This window comes from Lipotes vexillifer, unplaced genomic scaffold (assembly GCF_000442215.2).
Source record: "Lipotes vexillifer unplaced genomic scaffold, Lipotes_vexillifer_v1.1 scaffold231, whole genome shotgun sequence".
Classification (NCBI taxonomy): domain Eukaryota; kingdom Metazoa; phylum Chordata; class Mammalia; order Artiodactyla; family Lipotidae; genus Lipotes; species Lipotes vexillifer.
In genome coordinates, this window is record NW_006791822.1 from 338,572 (window position 1) to 352,818 (window position 14,247).

At 34.4% G+C, this 14,247-nt stretch overlaps 1 protein-coding gene across 1 annotated transcript in view; it reads right to left on the reverse strand.

Annotated features, from left to right (window-relative positions):
* Positions 1-14,247, reverse strand: part of BLTP1 (bridge-like lipid transfer protein family member 1) — a 201,312-nt gene that overhangs the window by 112,876 nt on the left and 74,189 nt on the right. Inside the window, exons 23-27 of the mRNA XM_007464834.1 lie at positions 12,557-12,676; positions 11,575-11,855; positions 6,644-6,894; positions 3,740-3,998; positions 1,725-2,562 (exon numbers count right to left, since the gene is read on the reverse strand). Of these exons, the coding sequence (XP_007464896.1) occupies positions 1,725-2,562; positions 3,740-3,998; positions 6,644-6,894; positions 11,575-11,855; positions 12,557-12,676 (1,749 nt within the window). The remainder of the gene's footprint in view (positions 1-1,724; positions 2,563-3,739; positions 3,999-6,643; positions 6,895-11,574; positions 11,856-12,556; positions 12,677-14,247) is intronic.

The following is a 14,247-nucleotide window of genomic DNA, read 5'->3' on the forward strand; positions in this document are numbered from 1 at the left end:
ATAACTTTCTTATGTTCTATTTTTGAAGTTGTTTAAAGATATGAATTCCTTGACTTATTTTCTCCAGAGATTTGACTGCCTAATCAAACTAGATTTATTGAAAATACTACAATAATTCTAACCTCTCACAGCAATTCTAACCTCTATTTTTCAGAGCAAGTGCAATTCAGTTTTATACTGGAACATTCATTTACCAACATATTTTCACATGGAATAAAGAGAACATTTTAAAATGTTGGCATGGGTAACTTATCTTAGGCAAGATAAGAAATGGGCACAACCTTAAAATCAAAATTTTGTGACTCTGTTTCTTCTTCCTTCAATACATATTACTCAAATGCATTTACCTCTAAGGATATTTCACTCCACTTATCACATTTTCATCACTATTTAGGTCCAAGCCCATCATCTCTTGCACAGGCTGCTGCGACAGCCTCCTAGGTGATCACCCCAATTCCTCCTTGCGTAATGACAATTCTGTTCCACTTAGTAGCCAAAGCACACGAGATCACATCACATTTCCTTAAAGCTCTCATGAACTTCCCAATGAAATTAAAATTCTAACTACTGATACCCTGGTCTACAGGTCCTTAATGGCCTCGCCTTTGTTCAGGTCTCTAACCTCACCATGTGCAAAGCTCTCTGCTAACTCACTATGTCTCATGCACACTGACTTCTTTCCCACTTTAGAACTTCAGCAAGGCCGATGCCTGTGCCCTGAATATAGTATATAGTGCCCCTAAGTCTTCCCTTCCTCAATTCCTCCTCATCCTTTAAGTTTCAGTTTAAATATTACCTCCTGTGATAGACCTTTCATGTCAATACAAGCTAGGCAGCCCCACTCCCCATTATTCTCTATCTCAGCATCCTTTATCTTCATAACACTTCTGAATTTATAATCATATACTGTACTTATCCATTTATCTATTTACTGCCCATCTCTCACCCTAAACTATAAGCCTCATGTCTGTTTCCCTCACCACTGAACATCAAATGACTGACACACAGTAGTATATAATAAATATCTGAATTTAAAATGAGAATATTAACATTTAGACACTTCAAACAAGTATATATGTACATGTTAGTATATACCACATGAGATTTTTGAATTGTTAATCAGTTCCATAAGATTTTATATGCTCAATTTTGGTCTTTAAAATCATAAAAAGTTCTCTTATAAATTTATAATTTTATAAAAATGTCTTCATATTGGATATTATCACTAAATTTATTTTGACCTATTTTTAGCTTTCCTAAAAAAAAAGCTATACATTACAGAAATGGACAATAATTAATTAATACTAAATTATAAGATCTCAAATACCAAGTGTACGGAACTGGATTTGCATAGAAGCAGTTATGGATTAATATAATAGAACACCAACAATTAAAAACTATTTCAAATTTTTACTTTTAAGACACAGAAAATATGAATTCACAGAGACATGATCCTAATCTTAGAATATAATGTAGACACAGACTATACATTAATTGTTAATATTCTGACAATCAAATCTGAAACTATTCCTTAATTTTATATGCTTAAATTTATAATACACATCAATAAACCTGAGGCCTACTGTCATACATGAAGCCATGACTTCAGGAATTTTATCTTTCAGAAAAGTAGCTAAATGACTGAGAGAGTAATTTTTAAAATATCTTAAACATCAATTTTCCTACATAAATTTATCAGTGGAAATTAATGATTTGCCTTATACCTTAAAAGTTGGAACAGAAAGCTGTTCAAATGATGATGAGCTTTCTTCACTGGTTGGTGTATCCAGATCGAGGGGGCGATGCAATGAGGACTTAGAGGTTCTTTTGTTGGTTGGATGCTTCACTGACCAATTAATTACTTGGAATTGTGTAAGGTAAGTCTGATAGCAATTCATCACAGGTTGTTGAGAAGTAATCTGTTCGCTCTCTACTGTCTTCTCACTTTCTACAACATACAGATGCTCTATAACATCATCCTCTCCACCTAATGCAGAAACAAAGGAAGCCTGGGAAGGATGAGTTTTGAATGGCAGAGTCCGAGGATCCTGAATGCTTTCTCCATGGCCAGTAAGTGGTCCTTCTACACTGTGATATATGGAACCCCTACTGTAGTCAATCTGCTGGGCTTGCTTTTTCTTCTTTTTTCTACCTGGATAAGTTCCAGGGCCTTCGTCACTGCTAATGGGCTCAAATTCTTCAGCTGCAGAAAAGTAAGCTTCACTATCAGCCATTGACATGCTGGAATCCATTGATCGATACTGATGAAATGAATTAGAGTCTGCTGATGGTGTATATGGAAATGAACCAAAACTTCTTCTCTGCTTTGGTGAGTCTAGTACATTTTCATCACTTCGGGAGACATCACTACTAAACTGGACTCCAACCGTAACAGGCTGCTTGTCCCCATAAAAAGCGGCAGTAAGGCTCTTGGTACTTCCAAGTCGGGTGGAACATACAGAGGCTTGTCGTTTCAAGGGAGATCTCAGAGGAGATTGACCTACTGACTTATCCTGAGTATTAGGAGACACAGGGCTATTTCCTGAAATTTCTGTAGGAATGCTAAAACAGAAAGAAAAACTATTAACATTTACTGCACACCATATAATTTAAGTATAAATAGAAGTACTTATAAAATCCTTTCTGTATATATTAATCATTTATTTTACAAATAAAGGAAGTTGTAAACTTTTACAATAAAATATCCATACAAAGTAGCAAAACAGTACAATATATGTTCCTACCCCACAGAGTTCCAAAAAAAAAAAAATTGAGGCAACTTAAAACACAATAAAAATTTAAAGAAACCCAGAGTATAATCTTCTATCCATAATCCATGTACGCTAATGCATTTATAAGGTTTTTTTTCCCCACATCCTTTAAAAGTTTATATAACAAAATATACCAGGGGCCTTTGATTAAATGAGAGGAAATGAGAGAGGGAGAAGTCACAGATAACCCCAATATTTCTGACTTCAGCAACTGATATACTAGTGCCGTTTACTGAGGCACAAGTTGAACATGATAGACACAAGATCATTTTTTAATATGTTGAGTTTGAGCCCTCCATGAAACATCAAGAAGGTAGCTAGGTTCATAGGGACAAAGGTTTTAGATGGAGTTTTTAACATTTATAAGATGTTAGCTACAGATCATAATTGAAGCCAAACAGTTACTAAGACTGCCTAGGGAAACAGTATAGAGTCAGTGGAGAAAAGGGTACATAACAGTCTTAAGGGATAATGACATTTAACAAATGGCAGGCTGTAAGAGGAAGAGAAAGAAGGGGAGGGAAAAAAAAATGGCGGACTTGGAAATAGAGACGGAGAAGGAAAAGCCAAGGAGATGGGAGGAAAATCTGAAATGTGCTATCAAGTCGAGAGGAGAGTGTATTTCAAGAAGCAAGTAATCAACTAGGGGCCAAAAGAAGGACCAAAAAATATTCAACACACTGGAAGGATAATATCCAAATGTTAACAATGGTTCACTCTCAGTGGTGGGATGACAAGAAATATTCATTTTTCTTATACTTTTCTGTATTTTCCTAACATCTGGAATGAATATATATGTATTACTTTTGTAATCAGAAAAACAACAGCAAATGGACATTTAAAAATAAGTTCAGGAGGGGAAAAAATTCTCTACAACAGGTGAGTTGAGAGGAGAGAAGTTTTTCTTGCCACAGTTTTAAGCACTTGTAATCCTACGATCAGGTTTCTAAATCTAATTGAATACTGACCTCACTTGGCCATCATCTCTTTTCGTACCATGCAGGAATTCTTTTTGAACCAAATGATTATCGGCAACAGAAGAGGGACTTTCCTTTTCACCAGCCAATAGAGGCTGTGCAGCACTAGAACTACTATTCTCTTCTGAAGAAGAGGATGAGCTATGAGATCGTAATGGTACTTGAAGACTAAGGTGCTGAGTTTTTCTCTCTACTTCTATTCCCACTGATTTGTTTTCCCATTCTTTCCTCTTCATGCCATTCACATTACCTAAACAAACAAAAAAGTGAGTTACATAAACATAATAATTTCAAAAGCAATCTATGAAAAATATGATAACTTAATCCAATTCCCTGTTTTTAAGTATATAATCATTTTTAAAAAGCACAAGTAACTAATTTCACATAGCAATATGCTAAACACTATAGAAAGATATCAACATAAGTATGAATCCAGAGTCCATACACAGTGAATTTTCTTTTTTTAATCTATTTATATGAAAATTTTCCAACTTAGAAAACTTTCAAGAGTGGTAACCAAGCCATCAAAGATATTTTACTTGAAATTACCTATCTTAAACACTTTGCCCCCATTTGCTCTATTTTTATAAATAGACATAATATTTTTGGAACCACCTGAGAGTAATTTTCAGATGTAGTAGGCTTTTACCCTAAACTTAAAGGTTTATTTCCTAAGAATAATACAAAAACACAGTATAATTATCAACTTGGTATATTTGGTGTTTATACCATACTGTTGTCTAGTCTACCACGTGCTTTCCAATTTTCTCAAATGACCCAATAATGTCCTTTAAAGCACTTCTGCCCTCTCCAGTATAGGATCCAATCTAGGTCTGTATATTACTACATTCAGTTGTCATGTTTTCTTTAATCTGGAACATTTTCTCAGCCTTTTATAAGAGCCCTGTGATGTGTTATGTAAATTGGGGATGGAGAGGGATAAAAGGAGAATTCTATAGCTGCTTAGATCCAAAAAATAACTACTGCCCTACTTCCCCTCTCCTCCAGCCACCCTTGTGCTACTCAAGAAAGAACATACTAGTAGGAGGAAACATCTCTCCAAGCAGAAGGCACTTCTAGATGGAACTTAAGCGGTAAGAAGACTTAAGAACTTACAGTATAAGTAATATTATTTGCTTCTACCACCACAAATGTAAAAATCCAACAAAAGTCAAAAGAAAAATGGGTTTGAGTCATTTCTAAGTGATAGGAAACTAGTGTTCATTGACCTTCCAAGGAAATTCTTTAGTTCCATCGATATGCCCTGCTTGATTCTATCCTGACACTGTACATCTATATGTGGGTCCTGGAAAATGCAGATACTTACACAGGGACTAATTCCAATCTTCCCTGCACAAGAAACTTATGGCAATTTACCAATTACAGCTCATTCCTGAGAAAATCACTAGGAGACACAGACACTCCCTATTACACGGTATAAGAACTAAAATGAGGTTTCTTTTGTTTACTGTTAGAGAAATTGCTATTTTCTCCCTTTTATACCACGTGTAAATTCCCTGTAGATTTTCTTCCTTGAGTTTGCGATAGTTAAATTTTGATCTGCAGATCAGAAAATCAAACAACATCTTTATAAATAATGCCAGCTCTAGTAGGATGGAAAGAACTAAAGTGGTTTCGATGACTGTAATTCTAGTTTATGCTCAGCCATATACATGACTTTTTGACTTCATGCAACTCAGCCTCAGTGATGACCTCAGTTACTTCACCATATACAGGGAAAATAAAGAACTCACATGGTAGTTTGTGGATGAAATAAGAAACGCCTGTGAACACCTTTAAAAACAGACATTATTCAAAAGTAAGAAAGTAATATTATAAGAAGACAGCTAAGTAAATTTTATTTCGTATGTTTCTTGACCTTTAAATGTCAAGAAGTTTTGGTGTTTGCTGATTTTATAAGATAATCTGCTCTTATTCTAGTAAAACTGCTGAAGTCAAGGAATCTTAAAATAACATGTACAAATTTATTAATATTCAGTGAAATATCATTTAAACAAGAATTTGGCATATGTAGTAATCTAGTTCTTTCCTCTAAGAGCTCCTTACACATGAAAATCAATCCAATAAATTCTTAAAGTTAAAACTACTTCTTTTCTATCTTTGTCTACTGACAAAAGGCAGAGCTAAGTTAATGTTTCTGAATGGATCAAGGAAAAATAGCTAAATACTGGTGAGATATCAAGACTTGTCTACATTTCACTTCTTGACAGCATGGCAACTTAAGCAGTAAGTATTGCACTTAATTGTAGGAATACACAACTAAGAAACACAAAGGAAAATGCATTTCTGAAGTCTTTGGAGAAAAGATGCTAGATAAATATAAATCCAGTATGCCTAAAGCCACCATTCACTGTTCATATCAAACTCATGTATTTGCAAAGTTATCCTACAGGCTCTAAGACCAAATTTCTCTTCTTGACATGTACAGTGTTAGTAAGAAGAATATTTTGCAAAAGTAGTGAATAAAATGAGGGCCAAGAGTATAAATATTTCTATGGATAAGTTTTTCCTATAAAAGTAAGCTGGTAAAACAATCGTTACCTCAAAGCATAGCTATTCCTAAGTATATTTCTGGAATCTGGATTCTAGGGAAATAATGATATATAAGGAAATATTTAGAATAAGTTGGGCTAGGAAAAATCACCCATGTTAACAGCAGAAGATCTGAATAGTAGATCTACTTTTGCCTTGTGCAATTCTGAAAAACTCACTAGTCTTATCTGGCTAATCACCTGCAAAACAAAGACAGATTATACTAAACCCTACGTGTAAGACTACTCAAAAAATAAAGTTGAACAAAGTAACACTGAACTTCTCTCAGAATGGCATAGGGATGAAGATAATAAAAGATTAACACAACTGACAACACATTACCATCTACAATTTTGGGAACTTCTTTAGTAATGATCCATTCTCCAGGCTGTAGCAGAGACTGTCCATAATACATATCAGACTCTGCACTCGTGCTTGAAAATGCAGAGCTACTGGAAGGTGTCAACTCTTCAAGTCTGAAGAAATCTAGGCCAGTTACTGTGCCACCGAAGAATCTGCAGCCACCAAGACAACCACACTTGTTCCTACACCTCTTATTCTTCAGGGTATCATCTGGCCACAAAAACCACAACCTAAACAAAACCCAAAATGAAAAAAACAAAAGAACAACAACATAACAAAAAATCATTAAGAAATCAGAAACTTTTGAGCAGATAATCAATTAAATATAACTGTTAATATTTTTTAAAGAAGTTTGTTTTTACAATGGACTATCTTTTTAATTATGTTGCCTTTCTTAAAAAAAAGTCACCATGGTGAGATGAAAATAGGTACGAACAATAATGAGAAATAGAGCATATGTTAAAAACAGAACAAAGAGCTAAAAAAGCATATATATAAAAATTAGACATTTAAATCCAGTTTAAAGACAGCAGTAAACATTCTCAAAAGAACTAAAAATTTAAACATTAATCTAATAAATAGCCAAGGGACTTCCCTGGTGGTGCAGTGGTTAAGAATCTGCCTGCCAGTGCAGGGGACACGGGTTCGAGCCCTGGTCCGGGAAGATCCCACATGCTGCGGAGTAACTAAGCCCTTGCGCCACAACTACTGAGCACATGTGCCGCAACTACTGAAGCCCACGCACCTAGAGCCTGTGATCCACAACAAGAGAAGCCACTGCAATGAGAAGCCCGTGCACCGCAACAAAGAAAAGCCCACACGCAGCAACGAAGACCCAACGCAGCCAAAAATAAATAAAATTTTTAAAAATGAATAAAAATTTTAAAAATAGACAAAACTATTAGTATAGATTATGCTTAATAGATTATTATCTTTAGCATTTCAGAGCCTATTTCTAGTACACCAAAATGTTATAAATATGGGGCAAGTAAAAAATTATTTCTCAATAAAATCAAAATAATGCACCATTCTATATTTTAGGGGAAAAAAATTGTAATGATTTTGTAATAAGGACTCTGAATAAAGTATTGAGAATTAAGACAATAAGATGTCTGTAAAATGTCTGTAAAATTCTTCAAGCTCTGTGAGTGACCCCCACAGAAAACTGTCAGCATTTATTAACTCCCCTTTCTTAAAAAATATTATATAAGTCTGGGAAATATATCTTTATTCCTTTTTTTTTTTTTAACTTTAATAAAACCTCATATTAACAGTCCATTTTTCTAAGCATTTCCACATGCATTATCTCACTGGATCCTCAGGGCTCTCACAGGAAGACAGAATAGGTACTGCATTTTCACTTTACATTCACTCATTTATATTTCCTGAACACATCTACTGTGTGCCTTGTATTGTGCTAGGCAAAACTGACATAGCCTTATCCATGTGAAGTTTACAGTACAGAGGCAAAGACAGGCCACAAATAAGAATATCTAATCATAAATTACAGTAAATGCTCTGAGGAAAAGAACAGGGTGTTGTGACAAAGAAAATGCACGTAACCTTTCAAAAAATAATATTTGAGATGTGAAAAATAAGATGGAATAAATATATCAAGCTAGAAGTGAAGAAATTAATATATCAAATTAGAAGAGGAACATCCATCTAGAGAAGACAGAAGGAAAAATATGTATAACATATGTAAAGCACCTGATGCAAAATCTGGAATACAGAAGTTGCACAACAAATATAAGCTCCCCTTCCCTGTCTTTATATAAACCAATGTGCTAGTTCTCAAACTTCAGCTTGCATTAGAATCACCGGGAGAGCTTATTAAAATATGGAGAGCTAGGCTCCACCTCCAGAGTTATGATGGAGGTCTGGGAAGGCCTGATTACTAACAAGTTCCAAGGAGGCCTTGGTGCTGGTGGTTTAGGAACTATATCTTTCAGAAATACTAATCCAATGAAACTAATGGTCTGGGAGTCCAGTAACTTTTCCAGTTTTATCAGAAATGAATACACCTACTCCCCAAAACTCCTGGGAGTCAAATACACATTAAGGCAGCCAAAGCAGAAGATCAGTGAGCTACCATGTAGGGAGAAGCAATTCACCACAGGCCCTAAACAGCCCTACCTGTTCTTGCTGGATACGCCAAGAATGCAAGGCTCTGACCAGGCCATTTCTCAGGACTGTGCTGATAGTAAGCAACCTTAAGGGATGAGGTAGTGTCTCACCCTGGAAAAGAGCAGGCTTGCTTCCACTTATTATAAAAGTAGAATTTTTATTCGTAGGTAGAATCCCTAAGCTCAGTGTGCCTCTTCTGTAATGCATCCCACTATGTGTAAGCATCCATCATGGGTCTTTTCTGACACCCCCATGGGACTCAGGGATAGGGGTACCAGGTTTAGCAAATAAAAATACAAATAAAAATAAGTTCGTCCTATGCAATATGTGGGGTGTACTTATACTAAAAAGTTATTTGTTGTTTATCTGAAACAATTTTAACTGTGCATCCTGTATTTTATCTGGCAATCCTACTTGGAGCGCACAGGGAACCAATGCAAATATTTTTGACTCTGGCTAGTGCTTTTGCTGTGAGTAATAAAGTCTTCTGTCTCTCACCAGGTTTCTTATATCTTCTGCCAGCACTCAGGAAACTGTGGCAGGATAATTTGTCAGCTTGTAAGTAGGATAAAATCTCAAACTCTTCACAATTCTTAACAAACCACAGCACTGAAACTAAACTAAATGAGGCCTTAAATCACATGAAGCCACCTCCTTAGCTTCACTAATACCTTGTACTACCACCTGACCTATCAGAACAGGCACTGGGTTCATACTCACTGGCTTCCTGAGCAATAATTAACAAAGAAACCAAAGTTTCTTTAAACAGTATTCTCCACACATGAGTTTTCGTACTTAGATTTACAAGATATCAGCATCTTAAGTAAACCTGAAAGATTAATGTAATCCCAATAAAACCCTCAAAGGGATTTCTTTTAACTAGAAATATAGTTCTTTGGGAAAAGTTAATAGATGAAAATATTTAAACATTTTGTGAAATGAGTATGTGTTAGGTATTAATTTTTCCTCTATATGTGAATAGATATTTGCAGAAAAATCTATTTACATCCTTGACTGTATTAATACACACACACCATAAAAAATCCAGATGGTGTGTATTAATGCACATACACCATAAAAAAATCAAGATGGTTAGGAACAGAAAAAAATAAGAAAGTACAGGGGTCATGCGATTACTAGCAAAAAGAGTGTTCTCAAATTAGTACAAGAAATTACAAAAGGGAAAGGTTAACATATTTGAATACATAAGAATTAAAATCTGTTTAACATAAGAATAAAAAAATAAAAGAAACAAACTGCAAAATATTAGCACCAGGGATCAGAAAAGGGCGATAATCTATAAAGAGCTCTTAAAAATTGGTAAGAAATATACCAAGATCCCAATAAATAAATGTATGTAGAATACTAGCAGGCAATTCACAAATGAGGAAATAAAAATAGCCAATAAATATTTGAAAAAAGTATTAAACGCAAAATAAATGCAAAATAAAGCAAAGAGATACCACCTTTCGGTTAGTATAAAACACTCAGAGGGTAGCAAAGGTGCAGTAAGACAGAGACTCTCCTAAAAAGCCACTGGAAATATAAAATGAAATAATCTTTCTAGGAAATAGTTTGGGAATGCATATAAAAAGCTCAGTTTTTAACACAGTCATACAACCTTTTAAGGAAGCTATTTAAAGGAAATACCCAGAAATCCTGGGAAAAGCTTTGATGTATAATGAAAAATTTAGAAACAATCTACGTATTTAATGTAAGGGCAATGGCTAAGTAAAGCACAATATACCTTTTTGATGGGTGCATTATCATTTGTTTAAAAGGAACTTTATCAGTCCACAGCTTGCAGACGCCAGCCTCCTGACCCAGCAAAAACAAGCTGCCCAAGGGCTGCAGCCAACGAAGAACCCACAGCCTCCCCAGTCTCCTCCCTTCTCTCCTCTGTTCTCTCCTCTCTGTTCTCCAGACTTGCCTAAGGTTTGGCACAGTTTGCTTGTCTTGAATTGCAATTCTTTGCTATTCCCAAAAAAACTCATTTTGCTGGTAAAAAACAAACCAAAAAACGGGCTCTTTTGTTGTTTTTAAGGGCAACATTACATACATGCAGAATTTTTAAATGTAAATACAGGATGATTTCAAGTATAAGAAAAATACACTAAAAATACTGGAAAGAAATGTAACAAATTCAGTGTAATAGGGCTATAATTATTTTCCTTTATTTCTTAATAGCTTTCTCTATTTTTAAAATAAGCTTTATAAACTTTAGAAGGGAAGAGATGGGGATGGAAAAAGTCATACTATCATTTTAAACAGATGTAATTCAGTAAGAAGCTTTGGCAACTTTTTAAAAAAGCAGATATAATCATTTCTTAAGGTTTAGGTACTCTGAGTCTTCCCTGCAGTTGTGAAGGCCTACAAAAGAAGTTTTGTAGAATGAATGGTGATTAGTAATGGTGTTTTCTAGGAATGACATATTGGAAGTGGAGGGCTGTGGTGAGAGAGAAGGGGATGTAGTGCTTTACAAAATGTTATTTGGGGGCCAGTAATTTATATTTGTTTCACTGTTGACATACACAGCATGGGCTTAGAAACATATCAAAAAATAATGTTTTTTTCCAGCAACCACACCGTCATCAAATGATACATACAATGTGATTACTTAAATATAAAATCTTTATTTATTCATTGAGGTATACCCAGCACAATCACATTCGGTCTTTATGTTAGACATTCTTATTCCATTCTTAACGGTAGAATTTCCTCTATAATTATCTAGTAATTTTCATCTGAACTTGAGACTATTACCATTCCTAAATTTCACTTACCTCTTAGTTCTGGTATCATGAGTTTCTAAGAAATGTCTTTGCGCCTCATGTTTAGAATGATGATCAGCAGCTAATGCAATATCAACAGTAATAAGTCCTAAGTTGGCTGACCCAGCTTCAAGCCAGTAGGCCCTCCGTAGTACTGCAGGCTGAAGTCCAACTCTGGAATTATTCAATTGTTCAATGTACTGTCTCACTTGAAAATCCTGAATTGCAGCACTTATTCCTTCCCCAACCGACTGATTGTGGAGATTACAGTTTGCAACCCGAATTGCACCCATCTAAAGTTGAATGAAGAAAATGAAACAAAACTGTAGTTTCTGTATTTTTAAGTAACTTACAGTAAACTATAGAATAAGTAATTATTTCAAATTGCATGAAATATAGAGGAAGAAAAGAAAGAGAAGGGAAAAAAGAGAAAGGGGAAATAGAAAAGATAAATGCAACAGAATAAAAATAAACATTCAATTTAAAAAAGGGATAAAAGGAAAAGAACATAATTCCAAAGGAAAATGAGAGATGGAGGAAAGAAAAGTTAGAAGAGTAGTAAGTAATGAAATCACAGACTCTTAACAAGGCTTGATTTTAAACAGTAACCAGTAAGCAGCAGTGGCAAACAAATGTTTCCAGGAGCCAGACAGGAAATAGAAATGAATGAAACCTAAAGGAATTCAAAATTAAATCTTTTAAAAACATTACCAATTTATGTTCCTGCCATATAAGCACGCTACCAGTTTATATCCCTGCCATAAAGCAAGATTATAATAATTCAGTTAGAATAAAAAAGTAGTGAAAGTGTGCCTTTAAAAATTAAGACTGGAAGAGAACACAGATGGTATAAAATAGAAAGCTATCTCCTAGAATTCTGTACTATTCTGCGAGATGGCAAACTATAAATATGTGTTTTATTTCAAGAAATGGAGGTTTGGTTTGGCAAAAAGGAAAAAGAATTACACTGGCCAAGAAATAGACAAATGTGTACCTTTATATTTGTAGCACAGCCATGCTCCACAATATAAATATCAGCTCCATCTACTGCTAAACGAGTCATAGTATACTTCAAATCATCTGAAGTTGGACAAGGCCCAGGAATACAGCTCAACTAAAATGAAATGGATTGAACATTTAATTCTTCACCATCAATTCATTATTTTGATACATAAATCTGCTTATTTAAATAAACACAAGTCTTGTTACATGTGTATTTTAAAATATCAATTAAATTTAACTTTTTTATAATGATAAATTATATATTTATAATTAGATATATTTATAATGATAAACAAAATAATCAGCAATTAAAGTCTTGCCAATTAGAAAACTAATCATAAGCAACCATGTGTCACTTTCATTCAAAAGTGGCATGTGGCAATACTATACTGACAGAATACATATAAAACTTTTTATTGAAACTCAAAAAGAACAGCCAAAGGAAACTGATAAACGATTTCACAGGTTTATAAGGACTGCATAGGAGTTTAAAGTTATAAGATTTTCTTAAGAGTATTTCATATTCCATTCACATGCACATTTTTACACACATCCACAAATATATGAACTGTAAATGTTATGATGATATCTAGGAAAATCCACACAAATTTATTTTTGTTTTACTCCTAAAACATAGATTTGGTCATGATTAGGTTGGAAGATAACATATATATCCCCAACTTCAATGAACTTCTTTGGGAAATGGCAGCCCTAAATAAATTACCAGCCCAACAGCTTGTACTCTGCTCATCAGTGGCAGAGCCAGGACTAGAAGGCAGGTGTCTTGCATGATAGTCAGTGCTCTATACTAATATATTTCCTCCACACGAAACAGACCTTAAAAAAAATCTGATCTAAAATGACAGAAAGAATATCAGTGGATGCGTGGAATAGTGTCTGACTGCAAAGGGTCACAAAGGAATTTCCTAAGGTGACAGAAATGTTCTAGATCTTCATTGGTGGTAAAGGTTACACCAGTATATATAACTTTTCTCAAAACTCAAACTTAAAAAGGGTGAATTTATTGTATGTAAATTATGCCTCAATGAAGTTGATTTTTAAAAAGTATAATACAACTTAAAAGCTTTGAGTATTAGTAGGAAAAAAAAAAAGGGGGAGGAGATACCTACAATTATGTACAAATTATTGGTAAGAAACTAATGACTAAGGAATCAATTCCCTGGAGCCTGGCATTGTGTTTATAACAAGAAAATAAATAATTTTATCACCAATTAAAGCTGTTTCCTTTATTGATGGTAAATTAGCACAGGTTACAGATTTTCTTGGACGTAAAATTAAAAGCAGAATGAATTACTTCCAATTCACAGTAATATAATAGCAAACATACAGTTTGTATAACAAAAGAAAAAAGAAAGGAATGACACATAGAAAAGAAACTGGAAAGGAAAACTAAACTGTTAGCAATGGCTATCTCTATGTTGTAGAATTAGGGTAAGTTATTTTTGTTTTTTGAAACTGCAATGTTTTCCAGGTTTTCTCAAAGGAGCATACTTAAAAAATGTTCCCCACCCTAAATGCATAAGGAACAGTGTTTACTACAAAATAACACTCTACATCTCTCTGCCCCTGTACATGATTTTAGGAATTATTATCTACTTTTTACAACCCTCTTGAAGGTACTGTAATGACCCTTAGTCGCAGTAGTGCAATGCGGTAGAAAGA